General features: G+C 35.0%; 1 protein-coding gene across 6 annotated transcripts in view; it reads right to left on the bottom strand.

The window, feature by feature from the left end:
• The window catches only part of PPP1R42 (protein phosphatase 1 regulatory subunit 42), a 25408-nt gene extending 10631 nt beyond the window's left edge, over window positions 1–14777 (bottom strand). The window contains exons 1-9 of one of the 6 annotated variants that reach the window (XM_072034567.1): window positions 14625–14777; window positions 13542–13756; window positions 11180–11346; window positions 10671–10809; window positions 8426–8542; window positions 3641–3758; window positions 2204–2332; window positions 1202–1535; window positions 226–361 (exon numbers count right to left, since the gene is read on the bottom strand). In XM_072034567.1, coding sequence (XP_071890668.1) covers window positions 1534–1535; window positions 2204–2332; window positions 3641–3758; window positions 8426–8542; window positions 10671–10809; window positions 11180–11346; window positions 13542–13670 — 801 coding nt within the window. In that variant the 5' untranslated portion in view covers window positions 13671–13756; window positions 14625–14777 and the 3' untranslated portion in view covers window positions 226–361; window positions 1202–1533. Of the gene's footprint in view, window positions 1–213; window positions 362–977; window positions 1536–2203; window positions 2333–3640; window positions 3759–8425; window positions 8543–10670; window positions 10810–11179; window positions 11347–13541; window positions 13757–13858; window positions 14149–14392; window positions 14560–14624 lie in introns of those variants that run through there. The other 5 variants (XM_027452315.3, XM_027452313.3, XM_027452314.3 and 2 more) reach the window with 5 other exon arrangements.

Genomic DNA, 14777 nt, shown 5'->3' with positions numbered 1-14777 from the left:
ATCATCACCTACTCTGCTACACACTAAAATCTATTATCCTGTCTTTTACAAAGCAAAGCCAACAAACATGACATCATTTAAAAAAGAAAAAAAAAAGAAAAAAAAAAAAGAAAAAAATGATTTCAGATGAAATTCTACCTTCATGTACTTGTTTTCCAACTGACTCAGCATGAACCGTACAAGCAATCACCAACAGCACAGTGAGGAACATACCTGAGTTTTCCTCTGATTTATTTTTTTTCCGTGGTTCTTGGCAGAGGTTCTCGTCTGTGCATCTCGGACAAAATTAAAAAATTTGGTTTTTGTTTCAGAGATGGACTGTAGTAAAAGGGAAGAATAGGATACAGTGTTTCAAAGCCAGCTGCAGAAACCAAAGAAAAAAGAATTCAGCATTCCAAGTCAAACCATATCTATTTTAATATTCAGTAGGACTGGTCACAGGTTCTTATTACGTAAGGTTAACATCTTATTTATTGCATAAAACAGTACAATAAGACTTAGAGTACAGTACCACAAATCTGATAATTGAGAATGGAAAAAACACTTTATAGGAAACTCTGGGAAGTGCTGCAAACACTGATGAAGTTTAATATTCAAGCAGATATATAGTCAGTTAGAGTATTGCAAGTGAGTTTACTTCTCATGTCATTTCTCTTTAATCTTATCTAATAATAACCAGAAGTAATTGCAGTTAAATAACAGTCATTAAAATATTACATTGCAAACACAAAACAGTCTTTTATCTTTTAACACTGATACAACTCTTTATGCTTTACTGCCTGTAAAATAATTATTTGCTCTGACGAGAGATTATAAAAGCAAAGACCAAACTAAAAGCCTTTTGACTTTCACTGGATTATAAGCCCCATAATATGTGATGGTGTGAAACCATCACAGCAGACAAAATAAATGTGAATAAATGTGATGGTGTGAAACCATCACAGCAGACAAAAAGAATAACACAGATCTCTAGGTGATCAGGTAAAGCAGGACAGTTTTATCCAACAGAACCAAGAAATGGAGATAAATAGTAAACAGTTACCTAAATCAGAATTCCTACAAGTTAAATGTCTTTAGTCTCACAAAAAGAACAACAATAACAAAGAGAGAATTCACACAGTGTTTTTTCAGTTACTGTAAAATGACTGGCATGAACATGAACAGCATTATCTCAAAGGGAATAAGTTCAATTCCATAGTACCTCCCCATATTCAGAAGACAGAATAGTACTTTCAGAACCACTGTGGTTCACATATAGCTTCCAAACACTGAGCAGACTGCAGCTTTCTTGGGTCTCAGACTGACAGGCTGAGCACTTGTCACTCCATGTCTTCAAAATGAACTGATCTTCATGAGATTTCATGAAATAATAATTTGAGATGATATGGCTACAACGAACGTGCTCTCTCTTGCAAATTATGTATTGCAGTTTATCTTGGGAAAACTAGAGCATTAACTGTCACCAATTTTATTTTATAAGTATGGTTATTCAGATCATTTTGAGTAATTTGAAGTCTAATGTCTGTTTCCAGATCCTGCAAGACGGCAAGACATGCTGTTAAATCATTTATGTTTTAATCTGCAGTTAACTCAATTACAACAACAACCTACACCCCACCTCACACCAATTTTTTTAAAGACCCTAAAGTTTACTTCAGGTTTTGTTTGCATTTCAAAGCTAATTTGTTTTCCCACTTCAGGAACCTGCTGCCTATTCTTTTAGGTTTAAGGCTTTTTTTTCCTCAGATATTTATTTTTCCCAAGGTTAAAACTTTTACTTCTGCTAGCCATATATCTTGTAAACATCTTTCAAAGGATTGGCAATAGAAACTGATGAAATAAGTATCAACAGAGTTTTTTAAAAAGTCTGATGTATTTCATTCCAGAATGCTCCCCCCTCCTTTTTTTTTAAAAAACGGATATGCAAAGCAATCATGGGTATAGGGTATTTACAAACATTCAAAATATACTCGCTGCTCCTTTCCATAATTCTGGGCAGCTGCAGTGGTGAACCAAAAAAATCCATAAACTAGCACTAAAATTAAATTTTACATTGGAAAAATCCAATTGCTACTCGTGTGTTTTTGTCTTACCACCAGTAAAAGTCTCATTTCTATTATATTTACCGTTAGCTGCTATTTCAGAGTTTCTATAATATTGCAAAGTATTGCAAAGTCATGAAGTAATTGATTAGTTTGCTTACAAAAATGTTGATAGTCTGCGGGTTCATTTGTCATTCTTCCTCTGCTTTTTTTCCTGGCAGCTTTGGAGGCTTTCCAATTCATTAGGAACTGTCTTTCCATTTCTTTAATTTCCTTCCCATCAAGGAATTCTGTCAAAGGGAAGAGAACATTTTCTGTGATACCAGAGGTTAACTAAAAGGCTGAACACAACTGTATGCAATTTGTATTTGCTCTCTTCAAATCTTTTTGCTCTTTTTAGTCTTTTGGTAAAAAATAATAATAATAAAAAAATATCCAGTGATACATTACAGCTTGGTACTCACATTTAAATTAGCTGCAAGAGGGAGTTGACATGTCTTAACTACAAAAGAAATGACCTATTATTTTTATAGCTTTCAAGGGAAATATACATATTTATATTCAGTGAAGTTCTGAAGAAACAGAACTTATATCTTACACAAGATATATCCAGAAATTCAGGATACGAGCAAGCCTGTGTAGCTTGGTAATGAAGGAATCCTACTGATCATGAAGACAGACAGATTTGTCTCTTTAAGATTAACTTTACTCACTTTGATGCCATGAGGCTTATGTTCTACATTTCCTCAGTCGCATCTGCATTTTTGAGTCAGACCAAAATAAATACCTCATTTGGACACAGATCTAGATTGCATTAGTACTCTCTAAGACCCTGTTATTTTTATTGTGTAGATTGTTTTTTCCTTTCTATTAATAGTCAATGCTTTGTACTCTCAGAAAAAAGAAAAACAAATTCTGTAATTACTACTTAAAAGGTGCCCCCTCTATCCAAAAAAGTAAAAAGTGAGCATGTATTTTTTGACTTTTTTCTACAGTATGAGTACTTGCATACTGAATACTAAGTTGCTTCCTTTTATGCTCAAATTGTCTGCATCACAGATAATAAGCTGCATCAAATAAACTACATCACAGGAAGGTTAAGACACATCTGAAACATAAGTGTTAAAAGGCTGTTACGATGAAGGACAAATGTTATATAGCAGGAATTCGACCGCAGTAAGGTATGAACTGAACAACTGTCACTGTACAACTAGAACACCTACGCAACTCCTATGGGCTGATAGAGGGGCAGACTAAAACTATCTTTGAAAAATCAGTTTCACATCTGGAATATGAACACACAAAAAAAATCGTACTGTTTTATAACAGCCTCACTAATCACCTATTACTAAAACTAATGTTTACTATGACTACAAGCAAAAGCTGAGTAATAAACTTTGTGCAGTTGATGACACGAAGACTTTTAGCTGCATTACTTGTACGTAAAGTAAAAATTTATCATTTGACATAAATATGTATGACAGTAATTGTGTTTACAGACACAGTGCAATTCAAGAATGGATAATGGGTCAGTTATTTTATAAAAGAGTACGGGTTATGAGTGGGGTTTGGGGTTGGCTACTGGTTTTATTTTTTACCTAAAGTTTGAGACTGTACAACAATCCTGTCCCTGTACTTCGGTTTGTGGCAGATGGGGTTTCCTGCAAGATCCATCCTGCGTAGCTTTGGCCATTTGTTTAATACAGCCTCCAAATCCTGCAATTAATACAAGAACAGAACGCTGCGATTATTTTTCCCTCTCCAGCATAGAATTCAATAGTAACGTAATTTGTTCAGTCAGGCCCAAATCCTGCACACAGAAGTAACTTCAGTGAGACTATTCACGTACTTTAATTAAGAATGTGCGTTTTCAAATAGAGTGGCGTATAGCATTCCCTCAATATATCACAATTGCACAGAAGAAACAGTGATGCAGTTGAAAAACTCTTTCCTTTTAAGGATACAGTAATACCAGCTATGGAAAATTACTACTGCAGTCCCACCTGTAAGCACCTAAAACAGAAGAATCACCACCTGAAAGCCTGTATGATATATAACGTCTCTTAATGCATCCCCATGGGCTCACAGAGCCCTCAGAGTATCACAGCAACCAACTAGATTTTGAAAAATTTGCGGAAGAATAAATATTTTACAAAGAATGGTGTATATAAAAAACCATAAGCTAAGGTAGATTGCATCTCTATTTACACATATGAAAAATTGTATTTTACAGAAGGAATGGTAACCCCCAGCCTACAGTAACTGTGGGTGGTCAGTTATAGCATTGGCCCAAATAGTGAAATTTTTGAAATATACCTTTCTCCATCTGGGTTTCTGTCTGGTTACCCAAGGGCAGTATGACCCAGATAAAACTTCCTCTGCCTTTTAAGCACAATAAATTCAAGCTAAAAGGATGCAAAGCTTAGCAGATTGGTCCTTTCTACTCAGATACCCTACCTTCTGAAATAGATTATTTTCAAAATTTCACTTCATTGTTATTCTTGTTATGCTTCCTTATATGTGTGAAAAGCTTAAGCAAGGATTCAAAACAATCTGCATGAATGCAAGGGAAGAGACTATTTATTTATGTTGTACAGTTATAATAATTTGAAAATATAAATCTACTGATCATGATCTGATAGATTCTAACTTGTGAAGTCTACAGAACTTTGTAGCTTGACACCAACAATTATATTTATAACAATGTAGATATCTCTTAGCTCCTTCAAATCTAGGAAATCATGTGGGTAATGTGAGCATGGAGAATTATGGTTTTAGGCTAGGCCATTAAAAACAGAATAAGATTTTGCAATTGTATTTATTTATTCTTACCTGGCCATTCAAGCATTGTTTTTGAAATCTCTAACACGTTCTGGAGTTCACTAGAAATATATTTTTTCAAGTAATAGTTTTGGAATACAAAATTGTCTACTACTGAAATAAAATGTATACAGTTTAACTTTGATGAATGCATACAAAGAGTCCTGTAGATTTTTGTTAGCTGTTACTTACTTGATAAATGACCCAGAACATGCTTACTCCAGTGTATGTTTATCTAAGAGCACACTAATCCTTTGCTGAAATATGATTACCCTTTCGATACGCTCTAGTTGTTCATTGCCTTCCTGTCTCTAATAAAGTGCTTTCACTTCCCAGCCTTTCAATAAGCTGTACTAAAGGGACCAGACACTCTTCTGGGCAGTCTCCGTTTGATAAATGATCATGTCATGCTATCACTTTGAGGTCTGCTACAAAATACCGACGAGCAAATTATATTCCATCTATGGGGGGGAGAGGGGGAAGGGCAAGTGCCTTAGCAGGCAGCTGGGGTGCTGGCAATAATGTTCCTACCAATTAATGATGGCCGTTTACGAATTGGTGTTTGACCAGGATGCTCCAGTTTTTATCGGAAAAGTCTACTCCAACTGCCCTAACTACATCTACAGACAGCAATTTGTCACCAGTCTGACTGCCTGTCATAATCTGTTTGAGAAAATCTATACTTTCTCTCTTGTTCCTGACTCAATTCTGAAGTGAACGAATTCATCTTTTGTGATATCCTCTTGTCATAATCAATACCGGGCAGAGGTTGAATAAATTAAAGACTTAGGAAATACAGATTTTCATAGGTATTTCTAGCTATATTTTCACTATGTATCTATCTATCCATCCATCCATCCGAACACTCACATAAGTAATAATCTTCCCAAACCTAACGTGTAGTATGTATGTACACACATATACATACACTCTGGCCTTCTGTAAACAGGAATAGTTTATTAGGAATAGCTTTGAAAAAAAAAAATTCCCCTTAATATTCCTACCTAAATATACAAAGGCCTAGAAGTCCTCATGAAACTAACTGAAGTAAACAAGAAGCTCAGGGAGATAAAATAATTGCAGTAGCAAGCAACAGAAAACAAAGAAAAGCCAATTCTATTAAAATTGATTATATTCTTGATAACTGGCATAACATTTTTTTAACTTGTGGTAGCTAGTCACAGTAAGTTATTTTGTATGAAGTAGGGAAAATTACTTAATTTCTGTTCTGTCTACTGTTCAGACTACATTATATAAACTTCAGTCATGTGAAACAAGGTCATACGCCTTGATGTCTGTTAATTATGCTAACAATTCCCTGAATTAGCCAGAACCTGAAGTGCATGAATTTACTAGCCCTAATTTTCTACTATGCTGAAATCAGCATAGCATCACTGAAAATGGAGGGAGTATGTTTTTGATTTTTTTTTAATAAAGATGTGAACAAAATGAGATAAATGTTTAAATATAAAGTTAAAATGCTAATTATACAGAAGTGAAGAAAAGTCCAAATGAGGAAAAGTGTTTCATGCATTTGTCAGGGTTTCAAATTTCCCTCTTTTGCACAGATTCCATTTTATTCCTGCATGCCATCTACGTCTGCTACACAGATCACTGCTGTGAGCAGCCCTGCTCTGGGTGGCTCCGCTACAGCTTCCTTCCTGCTGGGTGCAGCAGAGCTGCAGACAGACTTGCCACTGCTCCTCTGTTTTGTGGTACCACTGTGGTCTCGATGCCAAAAATTCCTGGGGATGTTCTTGATGGCAGTGATGGGATAGTGGGGATAGGAAAACAGGGGATTTAGAGCCTTTGGCATGCAGAGGAGGTGTATTTCGGAGTTTTGAAAACACAGGAGCAAGAGAGAGGGGTATGTAGGCAGATTGTGTGGGAATGAAAGAGCCTTTGCTGCAAGCAACAAGCTCAGCCTGTACAAGCTACTAAGTGCGTGTAGTACAATTGTGTAGTCACTTTTTTTTTCTTCCAACTATCACAGTTGTAGATTAATGTAAGCCAAGGAATCATGAAATTCAGGAGTGCAAAAAAAAATGAAACATACTCAAAACTTCTCTCAACTATTTTTTTACAGTTAGTGAATGTATAAGAGCATTCTCCTGGTAGCTGTTCAGTATAAGTTAAAGCATTTAACCAGAGAGAAAATTGGCATTAAAAACAAACCAAAAAAAAAAAACTTTGCATGGCCTACTGCTTATTCAATGCTTTTTTAATTTAAATAAGAATTTATATGTGTAATAACTAGACATACTAGTACATAATCTCTGAAACAGTAAATGTAGCTGGATATCCAGCTGCGTTACCCTGTATGTTTGTCACATTTAATATGGTCATTAATTTTAAAGGTCTCAAAGAACATGAATAGAAATACTCTACCTGCTCCATATTTTCAAAGTTTGGAGATTGTTTATAGAAAACATAGGACAATCACTTTCAAAATTTATCACAGCTTGATCCAAGTGTAACTGATAGCAGGAGCAGCAATTAACTCAAATGCTAACTACGTGATTTTCCAAAAGCTGTGACCTTATAACACGGAAATTTAATGTCTAATTGATTTGGATAAATATTAATTCTTGCCTATCTGATGATAGAATAATGAAATGCAATAATTAAGTAAATACCATACACACAGTTACTGAATAATGCAGTCTTTTTATACACTTACTCTGTTTCAGAAGGTACTGTTTTTTCCCTCTGAGACACTGAAAATGCTGTCTTTAAACTGGCAACCTCATTCTTAGTAACAATCACTTGTTTGGCTATGACAATCTTCTTTAAGATCATCACAACTCAAGTCTCTTGTACTTAAACAAGGAAGAAACAATTAAAGCCACTGTACTAAGCTTTCATTTGGATAGACTCATTTTTGAGAGGAGTTCTTTTTGAAAGACTACCTATTTTAAAAAGCTTTCAGTTATTTTGATGTAGCCAACACATTCAATATGGTTTTAATTATCTAGCATAAGCCTACATGAATTGTACTTCTATATGAATTCAGTCACAACCACCAGCCAGAGACACAGCTTGAAATACAAGACATTAATAATGCTCTACTAAGAAAAAAAAAGAATGCATCATTCAACATTTTTGAATAATAAAATATAAAAAATAAGGGTCCAAATAAAGTCTATTGACTTTATTTGCTAAATTATGCACTAGAGCACTAAAATCTCCTCACTAGCAAACAGAACTGCCAAATTCAATATATAAGGCATTATGTGTTCTAAGAAGTCGTAACCATACTTGTTTTAATGATTACTAACCAATAAAAGTTAACTTTTTCTAAAGAAACAGAACATACTCAGTTGATAGATGCATGCACAACTGCTCGTTGCATAGGATTACAGGACATTCGGCCATCCGAGATAAATGGTTCTCTATTTTTAATCTCAATGAGATATTTGGATGAGAGAAGCATACTCGGAAAGTCAGAGGTTCAGTAACTGTAGAATTAAAGTTTATTTTTACTCATCTATATTGTGATAAAGATGAGTTTGACTATTGTTTTAATCATCCATACTAAATAGTACAAATATTGATTTTAGTACCTTCATATGTTGAAGTTGATTGTCAACTGCTCTAAGATAAGAAAGATTTTCCAGAACTGCCAGCTCTTCTAATTCATCAATGTTGTTATTGCTGATATTCAACACAGACAAGGATTTCTGGAGGAAAAAAAAAAAGCAGAAATTTTTTTCATGCCATGCATGACTCAATTGTAAATTTTTACAGAAAGTTGTCTTAACAAGCAAGTGAATGAAGCAAAAATACATAAATGCAACTACCTCATACACATTGTTTTCTGTTGACTTTGCATCTTGTCTTAAAATGCTGCTCATTTTGATTTTGAAGTCAACCCAAACTGAGATTATTTCTCTTTATTTATTATTTCTATTACTTCAGGAATTCTTAACAAATGCAGATTTTTTTTTTTTCCTAAACACGTTCAAATGCTTTACAGAGTTTTGCAAGTGTTGCTAACTTTATGTTTGAAGTAGGTAATAGACACAGAAATTGACTGTTTTTTTTCCATGGCTACATCTGAACCACCTAGAACTCAAAGCCATATCTGATACCCATGTAGTCTCATTTAACAGCTGGACTATCCTGTTACTCATTCAGGCTTGATACTGCCAACTTCGCTGTATACATCTCTCTATTCTTTGCCCCTTCTTTGGAACAGTAGTGAGTCACATAATGCACTTTGCCTTTCCTAACAGGCAATAGTTGCAGAGATCTTTACATTCTAGATAAGAAGTAAATGTGTTTCAGGTATTTATCTCAGGAAATACCTAATGTAGTTTCACATAAAAGCAACAAGAAGCTTGTATCTCTAGAAGATGAAAAAGAGCACCTAATCCAGTGAGTTTAGAATTATACCAGATATAGTACTTACTGTTGGTTAGAAAATGTCTGTTTCAGCAGTATATATCCGGAAACATAACCCTCTTCTAAAACCTGAGCTACGAACAAGATCTGCTCTTCAGACAATATCATCCTGATATACATAGTGTAACGAGTTCCTCAGACAAATGATTCAGGATATTAGCAAAACATTTGTTCATAGTACACTGAGAACTATATGCCCCTATGTTTCTGGCCCAAAACAGGAGAAGATGACAAAGTAAGAAGTGATGTCTTAAAAAGGGACAAACTGCTTAGCATCTACAGGGTTAAAATAGAATGCTTTCACATGTAGCTTTTAAAAAGGTGTTACATCATCAAGGATGAAAAGTGTTTCTCAAAACAAAACAAAAACAAAACAACACTCCTCCTTCCCACAAACTTAAAAGCTAGGAAGAACAAAATGCTGGTGAGTCTATGCCAGGATGCTGCAAAACACTGAAGTGTATGAGTTACCATGCTGGGAAAATTGCAGCTGTATAATCTCTCTCCTTTCATCATCTCTCCAGTATAGAGGGAACAAAATAAAAGTGCTGTCACAGGAATGGCCCATTTCTCTTAAAGGAAAATAGCAATACATGTCTTGGATTAATTCTTTTCAAACCAGCATGAATTACAGCTAGGTAAAATGTTTATAATATACACATGAAAAGAAGTCACTTCTCAGTGAGTATTCTTTGTTCATCTTCACAAAACAGATCATCAAGCTCTGACTGCATTGGGAGATGCAGCAAGATGATTTTTATTGGTGTATAAAACTACAAACATTAGTAAATAAAGTCTTTTTTTTTTTTTTTTTACTTCAACAATACATTTGATGTTTACTGAGCAATTTTAATTAAAAATATTAGCATGTTGATTAAAACTGACTTTCCTGAAATCTTCGCACACTACAACATAGAAAAACAGCAAAACTAGAACTGAATGCTTCAGACTGTGCTCTCAACATCCCCCCAAAAGCTGTTTGCACCCTTTTTTGCCATTGCATTCTCTAGAGAAATGAAAAAGGTGGTGAATAAATTAATGTGGCAATCAAATCAGAGAAGCATCAATAAACTAATTAATTACAAACTAAGTAGACTAAAATAATTTATTCTGATAAATTCCTAGCCCTTTTTTTGTTTATTCATATTTTGTTGGGGGTAGTGCATCCATACATTTCCTTACTTCCTCTTTATTCCATCCTTCATAGAAAAATAAATGAAGTTGTTAGAATCTGCTGGACTCCCTGCTCATATTACAACTGGGATGGGAGTCCCTTGGTAGAATTTTTAAGGCTGCTACCAATTAGCAGGAAAAGAATACATGCAATGATCAAGTCCTAATTACTTCTCCTAAAAATACTACCTATTGATTAACAGCCCATTGAAAACCTCAAAATGTACTTACTGCCAAGGACCTAAGAGATCTTGGATCAAAGAGAAGCTTTTCACCAAGGGGGAGATGTTGACTTTCAATATGCAGCTCCCTTATCTCTTCTAATTTATCCAAGCCCTCTACTACAGTGATGTAGTTACCCCCCAAATACCTGAAAAAAATAGAACCCAAAATAGATTTAACATCATTTGAATGTAAAAGTGAACACAAGTCTTCAAAGTACTTAAAAATAAGCACAACATGCAAGTAGATCATACAGCTGACAAATCAAGGTCTGTTTTAGAAATTTTGTGTATTGATTCTATTATTATTAAACAGCTGAGAAAAGGAAAACAGTTTAAATGTCAGTAATTATGTTAAGATATGTTATTACTTCACTCATTATATCACAAACACTTCATTAAAAATTATTTGAAATGTGAAATTTAACGATTTAAGGGACATTACAGGCTACGTAATATTTGAATTTCTTAGTCTAATAACTGTCCTTTTACCAGTAAAATACATGATTTTCAACTTACAGTTTTTCAAGGTTTTTCAGTGATGAGAGATTTTCTATACACGAAATACAATTGTTTTGAAGGTAAAGGTGTGTTATATTTGAAGCAAAGCCCAAGTTCTGGATTTGACTGATTCGGTTATCATATAAATACAGAACTCTAAGATTTCTACACAAAGAGATATCACCCTGAAATTAAAACACAAAACAAAACAACAACAAATTAGTGCTATAAAAAGTGTACTCACTACCTGCTTCTGGAAGCTGTTGATTGTTTTTATGTTTAAGTTCCACTGCATTATTTATACATTTTCGTCTTTAACAAACACTTTAAACAATAGTTATCCTAGAAAGAATGACTTAGAGTCAATAATAATCTCTGGCATAGATTTATGACAGAAATCTGTCATTGCAGTTCTGCTGTGCATAAGCTGAGGATCAGCAGGTAGATCACATTCTGTGTAACTTCATTCCCTTCCCTGCCTTCATCTGAATGATTTCAGAAAAGCCCAATTGTTAGTGGAATCGTTTCCATCAAACCTCAGTGATGTTAATGAAAACCATTTCTTGGCAAAGGAAAAATGATTCCTACAAAAACTTTCATATCAATGTATTTTCATATATTTCTGATAATAAGATTTCACTTAAATGTCAAGTTTCTTTTTAAGTATCCTTCTTAAATAACCAAAAAATAGCATGTTTTTATAAGGGTTTCTCTAAAACTTCTCTATGGCATCTGATGAACTAGTACTAATCGAATAGACTGATCAAATTAACAACTCACTATGCCAAGGAGCGAGCTGAATAAAAACATTTGCTTGCGTGGGTGTGTTCCCATGGAACAAGGTATGTAAATCTTGACTGAAATCACACTTTTGTCTTTTAAACAGAAAACCATTACACACAACAATTCAGTTTTTTGGCGCTCAGCAATTTCAAAATGTGCTCGGTATCTTCTTGAGGGAATTTGAATTAACTCGGGACTTACTGAAACCTTATAAATTTCACACTGTTAAGCTCAGAAGGTGGACTGGGTTAAATCTGCAGGCTTAGTCTTTGAAAATAAAAAAGGTCATGGATTATTTTGTAAATGAGTAAGCTCCAGGGAGCAATTAAAAAATGTAGATTTTAACTTCTCTGATTTGAAAAAGCCATTACACCAGTCCAAATCCGTTAACCTCACTTGGTTTATATCCTGCTCCTGCACTCGCCTTTCCTTTTTCAGACTTCCCCTGAAATCTCAGGAATAAACCTGACAGATTGAAAATATTTTGCTGCAAATTAATAACTCTTTGTAAAATTACCAAGAATGGAAAAAAATATGGCATTAGAGAAAATAAGCATTGCACTTAATAGAATGTAATATTATTATTACATCCTCAAAAAAAAAAAAATTTGATCTGCAAAATTACGATTTCCTTACATCTCCCTTTATTTCACACTCTGTTTTTTTTTATAAGTGTAAGCATCAATAAATACAAATCTTTAAATCAAAAAATAAACTGTTCCTGATAATCTTTATTTATTTATTTATTTTTATTTTTAAGCTCATCCCTAAAGTCTCCAAAAGCACTACAGCTAGATTTCAGTGTGGCTAGAGCACTGCCTTCAAAGTCCTGCACGTTCTGATTCAGTGGCAACAACCTGGCTGTGTTCAGTGGCTAAAGAGGTAAGTAAGCAGAGTTATTATTTGTATACTGGTGATTTCCTGAAAGGCCCTTTACAATGTAACAACTGTATAAAATAATCAAAATAGCAAATTGTTTACTTTTTTAGACCTGCAACTTTCGATAACAGCTCTGTGAATGACTGCAACAACATTTCACTTTAACACTTCAGTTCACCTCTTTCTTTGCTTACATGGATTTTCTGGTTTTTAATGAACGGCAAAAAAATAATGCACTGATAATATCTTTCTTGTCTGCCACATAGTTGAATATATTTCTACAGCTTCTGGTAGGTAAAATATTTCAACAAGATTTTTGCAACAGAAATAAAAAAGTGTCAGGTCAAGAAATAATTTATTATTAATGAGTAATAATACTGTTGGAGTTATAGTCACTTGCTTTGATGTTTTACATAAAAATTTACAGCTAAAAAATTGTTTGTGTGTTTCAGATGCATCTGCATTTAAAATCAATTTAGACACTTTTAGGTTCAAGCAGTTTTTTACAAAATAACATCACTTTAAGCAGTGTATGGTGAGGCATGTTTCCACACAAATAGGCTTAACTGCAAATAAATATAAATGTTAAAAAACATGTAACTGCTGCAAAATATAAACTTTGTTTGCTAGTCTTCACAACTACAAGCAACTCATCAGAAGAGTAACAACAAAACATTTGAATAGACAGGTTAAAAAGAATAAAGCGAATAAATCTTACAATTGCATCTATATTTTTATCTGATAAATTCAGATGAGTCGTTTTTCGCAGGTACTGTCTGAAGTCCTCTTCTTTGCGATTCTTGTGACTGACGTTTTTTGCAATTAAGTCTGTTGTTAATTGAACCATAATTCTGTAATAGGCCAAACTGCTCTACCTCTTTTAATATCACTAAGCGTATTCCATGTGCTCTTCCACGTAGCTTTATAAAATGCCTTAAAAACAAAAGCAAAATGTTACACTACTTGCTCCCCAGGTCCTAAGCAAAGCTGATGTATATCCTTCAAGTCTGACATTTCCCAACTCTTTTTGCTTACCATGACACATCTGTGTAGTGTTTGCTGCTTATAAAAACCTCACCTTTACTGCTGCATTTTTTTTCCAAACTTTTAGTGTATTCAATAGCATTTAAATGCATCACTGTGATTTTTGTTGCTTCAATGTTGTACCTTATTCTTTGTCTTTTTCACGTGGAAACCTGAGCACAGTGATCCAGGGAAGTAATTCTCCTACATAACTAATTAATGACAGCTGGTGAACTGATAACTAGATAAAATCCACAGAGCTGCTTATGGCAGGTTTTACAGAGCTGTGACAACTTGGAGGTTGGGGAGGGAAGGCAAGACACGCGTTTTGAGCTATCTGTGTAAAGTCTGAGGATGAAAACACCACAAGGAAGGGAATTTGACCAGGCAGTACAAACAGGCTGTTTTTTTTTGGCCAGTGCATGGTACAGCCCCCCCCCCCCCCCCCCCCCCCCCATAGTGCTATCAAAACAGTTGAGGAGGGAGCAAAAAGCACCCAAACACTCATCTCATGCAGCTACATAAACCAAGGCATGGAGAACCCACCTTATCAGGATTACATTGAGGAGAAACTGAGGAAAAGCGAAGATTAAAACCGTAAAGCCAGAAGAAACTTCCCTCCTCCCTCAGCAAGGCTGAAGCTCAGCAGCCGCTCCCCCCCCCCGATCCACGCGCAAAATAGATACTTATATCTTTTTATATAAAGGTGGGGAGAGCAGAAAGAACATAATTTTGTTTTATTGAGGAGTGCACTTCTTGTTTTTTATCACGGAAATACCTCCCGGAGCCGTTCCGTAGACGGGCTCCCAGCAGCAGCGGGGGTGGGCGCTCCGTGAGGGCTCGGGCCGGTTGCCACAGCAACGCAACGCCAACAGCGTAAAGTGGGGGGGCCGCTCCCGCCGCCCGCCCTCGCCACCCAATCAGCGGCGCG

This window comes from Anas platyrhynchos, chromosome 2 (assembly GCF_047663525.1).
Source record: "Anas platyrhynchos isolate ZD024472 breed Pekin duck chromosome 2, IASCAAS_PekinDuck_T2T, whole genome shotgun sequence".
Lineage (NCBI taxonomy): Eukaryota > Metazoa > Chordata > Aves > Anseriformes > Anatidae > Anas > Anas platyrhynchos.
Note: the sequence above shows the minus strand (reverse complement) of the source record. Positions and strands in the feature narration are given on the sequence as shown.